The sequence below is a fragment of the Diadema antillarum genome, unplaced genomic scaffold (genome assembly GCF_040938485.1).
Source record: "Diadema antillarum isolate AM-2024a unplaced genomic scaffold, OU_Dant_1.0 scf00000103, whole genome shotgun sequence".
NCBI classification, from domain to species: Eukaryota; Metazoa; Echinodermata; class Echinoidea; order Diadematoida; family Diadematidae; genus Diadema; species Diadema antillarum.
This window is the reverse complement of record NW_027270992.1, coordinates 4153088-4162280: the sequence shown is the minus strand read 5'-3', so window position 1 is coordinate 4162280 and position 9193 is coordinate 4153088. Positions and strand designations below refer to the sequence as shown.

At 38.6% G+C, this 9193-nt stretch overlaps 1 protein-coding gene across 1 annotated transcript; it reads right to left on the bottom strand.

The window, feature by feature from the left end:
• Positions 1 to 3810: 3810 nt before the first annotated feature.
• On the bottom strand, positions 3811 to 7588 carry LOC139718946 (alpha-ketoglutarate-dependent dioxygenase alkB homolog 7, mitochondrial-like). Its single transcript, XM_071630392.1, has 4 exons — positions 7218 to 7588; positions 5838 to 6011; positions 5164 to 5288; positions 3811 to 4161 (listed from the first exon to the last, which is right to left on the bottom strand). Exons 1-4 carry the CDS (start codon positions 7536 to 7538, stop codon positions 4032 to 4034), a joined length of 750 nt encoding a protein of 249 aa, XP_071486493.1. The 5' UTR covers positions 7539 to 7588; the 3' UTR covers positions 3811 to 4031.
• Between the last annotated feature and the right edge of the window lie 1605 nt (positions 7589 to 9193).

The following is a 9193-nucleotide window of genomic DNA, read 5'->3' as shown; positions in this document are numbered from 1 at the left end:
TCAATTTTTATGTTTAAATGTTGGCAGCCCTGGAAAGTAACTACGAACATCAGGATATTGTGTCCTCCACCACTGTAACCTGTTGAGGACGAATCCCAAGTATACTCCAGCCAAGTGTCTGTGAGAAATGCATGTTGTAGCAAAATCAGCCCGTCGTCAACAGATTAATAATATGCTGTGTACAGGTGCTTGTACTATAGCAGTGTATGATGCTGTAGGTCTATGTATACGGGTACAAAGTCCAATAAATGACACAAACATTTGTCTTCACAAGAACTTTTCCTCAGGTATGATATGTCGATTGTAGCATCATTGTTTTATGAAATTCTGGCAGTCATGGTCGAGTGAAAGTGAAAGTGTGTTTCCCGGATGAATATCTGTTTAGAATGTGAAAGAAATACTGTATACGCTATAATTTTCGCGTACATAAATTTTCGCGAATTGCCGCTGTCACACATTTTCGCGAGTGGTTAAATTCGCGATTGGGGGATCAGAGAAAATATGAAGTGGCAAAGAAAGTGTGAATTTTCAACTTACTAGCAAATAAGAATGATACTAGTTATACACTGCATGAAAAAAAACTTACCGGTACCAAACTCTGCAAAGTAGTAAGTTAGAATTCAACATTTTTGAAGTGGTTAAGTCCATCGCGCTAGATTTCTGACGAGTGGTCCCCTTGCAATAATGGATTGGCTCTCTACAGTATTCGTAAGTAGACGTGGACGAGCGTAAACAAGCTTAGCCAGTATGGTCTGTTCGGTAAGCCGTGACATGGTATAGTACTGAAATGTTCGTATATCAAAGCAAGGGATTCATTTTGGAAGGTAATATTTTCGCGTGTTGTTAATTTCGCGAATAGCTCCCGACTCGCGAAATTCGCGAAAATAAAACCCCCGCGAAATATATAGCGTATACAGTAAAATGTATGTACTGTATATTCAACCTATACATGTAGACAAATGCACAGAAAGGGGGTGTCAATTTACCAAGCATTACAAATTTGTGTAATTGTACATTTGTAACAATCCTGGAAGTATGTATACATGTATGAGTGTTCTGTAGAATGGATGCTTTGTAAAACTAGGGTCTTAATGGCAACAGTCAACATTAAATCACTGCCACAGAAACTGTGTAGTCTCACATCAAAATAACTTCAGTTGACGATTTTCTCCCACTGAATAATTTTTAATGAAAAGTCACTTATCACATCAGTGACAATGTATAATAATACATACATGTAGTATGAAAGATTGTACAATGTACTAAAATAGGTCAGTTGTTCAAAATTGCTCTTTCGACTTACATCCATAAGTGACACTGTCCCACAAATTACCATCTAATTTGCGCAAGACATTACATGTGTACTATCAGCAGGCAACTGCATGCATACTTTTCCCATTCTTTGCCACTTCCCCTATGTATCGCCTTCAATTCTCAAGATGAACTGTAAGCAGATGGCCTCCTGCTTTGAATTTCTGGGTTTAATTTATTTTGTCCTATACATGTAGAATGGAAATTTTCTATTAAGAGATTCAAAGGATCCAAATGGTATGTGTGATCAAACACTTTTCATGGTTGCAACAAAATATGACAAAATAATATCTCTTATATTCCAAGTATATCTGTTTTCTTCCTTAGAGAAACAACAAAAACGACTACTTGATGCAAAATGCAATTCCCTGCAATCGATGACATCTTTAGGTCAATTTTCCAATTATGAAGACTAAATAAACAAGAAATAGAAAGAGAGTAAGAGAAAGGAACAACAGGCTAACATAGAACTGAGATAAGCAATTTGAGTAAACGGAATAAATGAGCTCCTTACATCGCTGTGTTCTACTGTATGTATATAGAAGCAGCTTCAAGCTAGTACTTTATAAACCATATATTTTGAAAGGTTTTTATTGTAATTTTGCAAGTCCCATGCTATTTGCAAATCTAGAAACAAGCGAAAATATTAAATCTGACCCGTCATGAATGCAACATGCACGCATACAGTTCTCCGTTCATTTCTGTACTTCCCCCATCGCAAATGAAGCCACTCATAAAATTACTGGAAAGTCCCTACAATTTGCGAAAAATAAGACTCACTATTATATCATGGTGTATACAGTAATCTAATGGATCAAGACATGCTGGAAAATACGGCAAATTTTGATTTAAAAAAATTCTTCCAACTGACCATCCCTTTAAAATCACCAGATTCATTGCAGCTCATAACAACACACTGATAAGAGTTGGGCACCAGCCTCTATTTCAACAATTTACAATTACCTCAACAGCCTTAAACTCTGATGCCGGGATTTTGTAGACAACATCTGCAATCATTATATGAGCTTCAATAAAATACATTGCACATGTACAAGGAAAGGGGGAAGGAAAGAATATTCCTGGGAGTTTTTATAAAGCTTTGTTTTATCTATTGGTCTACAATTTACTAGTCGTCTTTAACTTTTCAGTTTGCTTTCTTAACAGTGTGTTATATGATCCCAAATCAAGGGCTGTTGCGCGTCTGAACAAGATCATTATTCAGGTGCGAGTTTCTTCACTTTGTCTCCCTCTACAAATTAAATTTGTTAAGATCGCAACTGCTGATCTGTAAATTCATCATGTCACTGCCGGCAACCAGGGACAGCCTGGTGGTAGTGTCGCTGCCCGGAAAGCAGTAGATGACAGGTTTGAGTCCCACTGGTTCTTTTTCCGACATGTTTGTTGATTTACAGATCAGCAGTTGGGATCTTAACAAATTTAATTTGTAGAGGGAGACAAAATAAAGAAACTCGCACCTGAACCTTCATCCCTCTGAATAATATCTTTCTTTCATTTAAGATCATTATTCTATGATACAGTGAGTTAATACATATTTTTTGAGAGCTTTCATCACGCTTTGCTAATGAAACCTTGAATGATACGAGGCAGTTAAAACATTAGTATGTCTTACATGGTGACGTGTAAAAATGTATTCCCATCACAGAAAATAACACATGACCAGTAAATCATACGATTACAACAAACTTGTTTCCATTTGCTCAGCCTGTTTCTAGCTTTTGCTTGAATGAATGACCAAAATATGCCTTCACCTCAGATGCCTTCAGTACATAAATCAATGCCTCCAGTACAAGTTAATCTGCTGGACTTGATTTGCAGTGCAATTAGAATGTTCCTTTCACTCTCTTCTGAGGAACACAAAATACAAGAACACAAAAATACCAAAAGATAACAGTATATACGACACAGTAATTGCACCACAGACAATGATGTGATGTAAAGCAAAGTGAAACAACTAAATACGTAGTTTGTAAGAGCGCTATATAAATAGTAATCATTGTATTGCCTATATTTGGTGTTACTGTGACATGCAATCAGCACAAAATTTCAGGTTGGAAGACAATCAGAGAAAGACCTTGTACATACTGGTTTTTTTTTTATTCTTCTTGTAAAAAATTGTTTGTTTTCATTTTCCATCTGTACAAGATGGCTGGAGAGCCCATATTCAGCTGCACCAGCCGGTCTTCCACTGGGTGCGGTTGTGGGTAGGCCTTCTTGAGGTGGACCATTTCGCAGGGTTATGCATCCTGCTCTATGCAATGAATGAATGAAGCGGGATCTTTTCCGTACGTGGGTTGTGACTCTCTCACAGACTGGACCTTTGTTTTATGTCCTATCCAAGAGACAGAGTGTTTTGCCTCTACTAGAGAAGACAGCATAACACACAACATAATAATATTGCTTTTTTAATAGTAAGGCTAACTTAAAATATCAGACCCGTCCCTGAACCTGAGTAATTCGACCAGAAGTCAGATACGCTACTGACTAAGCCACCTCGCTGCCCTAAACTAAGAAAATATAATAATAGTAATAATAATAATAATCAGTTCTTAGAACACATAATACCATACGATAGCATGATGTAGTCTCTATGCGTGAAAATATGACCTTTCTGCATTGATGGGGCATCAACTGCTTTGCACATACAATTTATATGATACAACTTATAGGAGTCTATTAACTATTGCATCATCCAGCGGTCTTCACTGTGGAGGGGAAACTTCATTCCTACACATAATGGATATTCTCCTGTCTCTGGGCACAGGCTTGCCTCTGAAGATAGAATCCTCGTCCTTTAGAACCTCATGGGTGTAGTCATAGCGAATGGTGTCTCTGAAGAGAAAAAGAGCGACATGCAGTAAAGCCAGTTCATAGTTACCACAAGTCTGCAATGACCTCTCCAACCACAGACTATGCAAAACATAGAATAGTCTTTAAGACAAGCAGTTGAAAACGGCCATGTAGGAAGTGGTAATTTACATGCCAGTGCTGCATGAATGGCTTTTGTTCAATGTTGCTGAAAAGAATGCACATTCACCTGTAAATACCAATCTGCACTAGGTTCATTTATAACACAGTTGTCATGAAGCCCTATCTAGGTTTTGAATACCTCAGTTGCAAATCCATTTCAAGAGAAAGCCTGCAATGACATTTATCTGCACATGCTCAGATTGGAACTGTAAACTGGCTTATTAATATGAACTTGTTTCTTGGAAGTAAATCATTAGTATTATGTCACATTTACTATTGACTGAAACAGGAAATCTATCTTAACATGTTTTCATGACACATTGGTCTCAATTCATCATTTGATTAATTGATTGAATAAGCATTCAGAGAAGCAGTCAACCACCACTGCAATTGGTATTTGAAATAGAAAAATCACAAAAAAAAAAAAAACATGCAAACATTATATGCAAAAGGAAATTCTGAATGTGAAGAAATCTCCATCAAGAATTTCAGCATGGGACACCTGTACCACGTGTTTCATGACTAAGTTGAAAAATGAAATGCAAATGGACCAGTGTCACGAACAAGTTTGTGTACAGCTTTCATCTCCATCAGGACTCCAGCAGTACCAGCATTTTGCTTGTCATTAGGATTTAAATATTGAAAAGTCAAACAATATGACTGGTGCATTGTATTCTAATCTTTTTGAAATAAAAATAGACAATATTATGCTAATCACAGTGCCCATATGGACTAAAACTATACACTTGCCCGCACCAGTACAGTACGTATGATGCCCCTAAACGCCTTTAGCAGTCAAGGAGAAGAAATCATACTGCTCTCAGTGCTAAATACAAGTCCATTTGATTGTGAAGTCACCTTTACCTCATAACATAGAGAGACCGCGGAAGGAGGAGTGCGTTGACCCATCGAGCATTGTCCGCACAGTTGACCAGCCTCATAACCGCCGGAGAGAGCAGGCACAGGCCAGCAATGGTTGATCCACAAAACTGGATGACAGAGGGGAAGAAGCATCAGAAATCATATCACTGACCATTTGAGTCAAACCAAATGTAATCATCTCGCTCAGCTCAGGACACTTTGTTTTACTGTACAATGATATTCAGTGGTAAGCAGAGCTCCATTGCAAGTGGAACGATGCTGACAGAATATTACTGTATGGGCCATATATTTAGCGAGTCTAAAGTTTTCACAAATCCAGACCTTCCGACAATTTTATGAGTGTACAGAGTACAGTACTGAGTAGTGAAACGTATTCATGCATGTCACATTCATGTCAGGATTAGAATTAATATTCTTGCGCATCTTTTATTTTGTGAATAGCACCTGTCTTGTGAAAATAAAAATCGTGCAAAATACTAAGCCTATAGTATATAGAGACAGTTTACCACTGCATTGAAGAATTTAGAATTACTCCATGATATTGTCTGCCAAGTCTACAAGTCTGCATACCTTGAAAAAGATAAAAGAAGAAGAGGGAAATACACACAAGCTTGTACACATGATTGTACACAGGAGATATTGATACAATTCCTCACCTTTACACTGTCTACATGAGCTTTGATGTAGCCGTTCTTCGCAAGGTCTAAGACGTGCACCAGACTAAGCTGTGAGGATTCTGATGAGAACGCAGTGTCCCGGATCCTCTGAATGACGGGACTGTTGAGTTCGGACCATTGGGACTTCTCCGTCTCTCTGAATCCATGAATCGCCTTTAAAATGAAAAGATGATGACAAGTCAAGTCAGATTCCTCCTCCAAAGTGTTATCAAGCTAGAATACGTCAAGAAACCTCAACAAGTCAACACTATACATACTCTGTTCTTCTGCCAAGTGAAAGTTCATTTAACTTCTCCAACCACTGGCTTCATCTGCATTTGACCTAACCCCGTTACGGGGCGCTGTTACTGTATGTTGGGGTCGCCATTGCAGTTACACCTATGTACATGTATAATACATGATGAAACAGCAGTCTTGGTGGATTCCCTTAGCACTTCAAATTGCTTTCTTTCATATACATGTACATGTACTGTATACGCCATATATTTTGCGAGTCTAAATTTTCGCAAATCGGCAATTCCCGACGATTTTGTGAGTGGTTAAATTCGCGATCGTGGAGTCCTGCACTGAACGGAGAAATGTACATGTACGTCACATCCACATCAGGATAAGAGTCAATATTCTCGCGTGTTTTTAATTTCGCGAATAGCACCCGACCCACGAAATTCGCGAAAATAAAAATCTCACGAAATATTCGGCGTATACAGTAGTTTTTTTCCTTATGTAAAGATTTTTTTTTTTTCAGCAGTGCTTAGGCATAAATTTCAAAGACATATACAAGATAGGTCTCAACACCACATCATGATATTCCCAAATCCTTAAAATTCATTGACATACTGAACAAGCAGCCTCAATGCATAGAAAGCTTGCATTTGTTTCTGAATTACAATGGTAGACTTGATCTCCAACACAATTTTTGTTGGGCAGAAAGGCTGTTTTCATCACAGTGGCAAACATGAAATCATTAACTTTTAATTCAATTTTTGAAGAGAAAAATATGCTTTGAAATTCCATTTCAACTGCAATCATTTTTGCAAAGCCAAAGGTTTCAAGTTGAATGCGATTCATTTTCCAGCTATGGAAAATTATAGTGCAGCTTTGGATGCATGAATATGGGGCTGAATGCAGTCCTATGACTAGCCCACTAGATAACGGCGCATAATAAAAATTGACAATATCTATCACCTCTCCCCCTAATATAAGGTAATTGAAAATTCAATTTGTTCACTAATGTTGCATTTTCATGAAAGAAAAAAAAAAGTTCTTCTGGCTTGTTATGAAGATTGATTAATTATCATTGATTTGGAAAATATATCTTTTAACACTTTTAGGTTGCTGCATGCTGTCCATTGCACTCACATTGTCCCAGTGATCATACTCGTAGCGTATTTTCTTGAGGAATCTCTCAACCTCTTTCAGCAACGCTGATTCTTCCTCCTCTGTGATGAAATCTGGTATGATCCTAAAGTCTCTTCCAGCAACAGCTTTCGTTTCCTCGTCACTGTAGTCCAACAATTCAGAGCTTTCAATCACTGATGACAAATTTGACGCTGTAGATGAAAACCGAGCAGTGCCAGTGGTGCTTACTGCTAGCGTATGCATACATCTTGGACATCTCGCGACGGGAGATAGTGTTCTCAAAGTTAGCTGCAGAAGGCCACCCGACCAAAGCCTGGACATTGTGTCGGTGTCAGTGATGGGTTCTCCTCGACCATGAAATTTAATTCCCACGAAAGATGAACAAGAAAGCTTGCACTTGCGAAGGTCTCCTCCAGAACTTCAGAAGTAACTGATGCAGCAAGCCCGCCCGCACCCACACTTAATGGCCACAGCATTCAGGAACAGTATAACTGTGTGAAGGAACGTCTCAGGTTACCAGTATACTCCAGAAGGTGTCCTAGACTCCTACATTAAGAATACCAAGACAACAAAGTAACAATAACACTAACAGCACTTGACCGAAAGATCGGTCTGTATCTGGTCGTCGGGGAATGTTCCGCGGAGACTGCGTCTGGCTTCACGGATCCACTAGAGAGCGATAACGTCAGAAATATAAAAGACTCCTCCGGACAGACGGATCTTTCTGTCTATCATAACAGCATAAGATAAGTGTGACTATTTGTATTAGACCAATACAGTTAGCCTCCTAGCACAGCAGTTGTGTGATACACTCACAACTAGTGCACCTTCTTCAGTAGACAGAAACTAGATCCGTTTGTCCGGAGGAGTGCCGGGTCTTTTATTTTGACGTTATCACTCTCCTCCGTAGACATAGGAGGGGATCCGTGGAGCCAGACGCAGTCTCCGCGGAACATATCCCCGACGACCAGATACAGACCGATCTTTCGGTCAACTTCTTCAGCTACAACCGGGTGCATTATGTACATTTGTAGATTAATCATACGCCTAAATCTGCTTGTGCGATCAATTTAATCATTGTCAATGATCATGGAGTCGAGTGAATATTGGAACATTATCAAAATTTAATTCAAAACGCCTAAACAACCACTCTCTAATCGGAGTTACATACCGATACTGTTGAAAAGCAGGCAGGTGAGTGGGATCGTCCCGGATCTCATATCACTACTAACTACGTACCGGGCGGCTACGGGCCGCGGGTCGATGGGAGCTTTGGTCAAGATCCCTGCGAAGTATGCATTGCTCGTTGTGAGTGCTGGTGCTGATACAACTTGCAAAACAATTAGTAAAATCAGAGTAAAATGTTATAGCGCCATCTTGCGGTATCCTACAATGCAACTTAGGCATGAACAGATTACTGGTGTATGGAGTGATGTCGTCTCAAGAATTATTTTAGGGCCTTCAGTATTTCATTTCATTTCACCTTTTCAAAGGCTTTCGGAAAGGAGAGTGAGACCGGTTTGGCCCTATCGTTTGAAAAAATGATAAGTGAAAATTACTTTGATCTATGCGTTGATGTTCATTGTCATGATGACTTATTTTTTTTTTAATTCGTATAAAATTCTCCACATATCCATGTGGTCAAGAATAAAACAGGAAAGTGAACATTTTAAGAAAATAGACGGAGTATAAGAACAGTGAGAAGATGATGCTGAAGTAGTAGGGCTAGAGTTAAGAATAGTGTTATTATAATCTTTATTCATTTGATCGGCATTTCCAGATGACACTGCAGAAGTTGCAACATTATGAAATAACATATGTAAAATAACAGAAATCGGGATTCCCTGATGTTGTGTTTTAAAGATAGAAGAGAGAGAAAGAAATTGGGGGCCCTATGCAACAAATAATTTGCTCCAAACAATATTAACATAAAACAATATAATAAATCTTTAAAGTATTTAACAGGAATATTAATT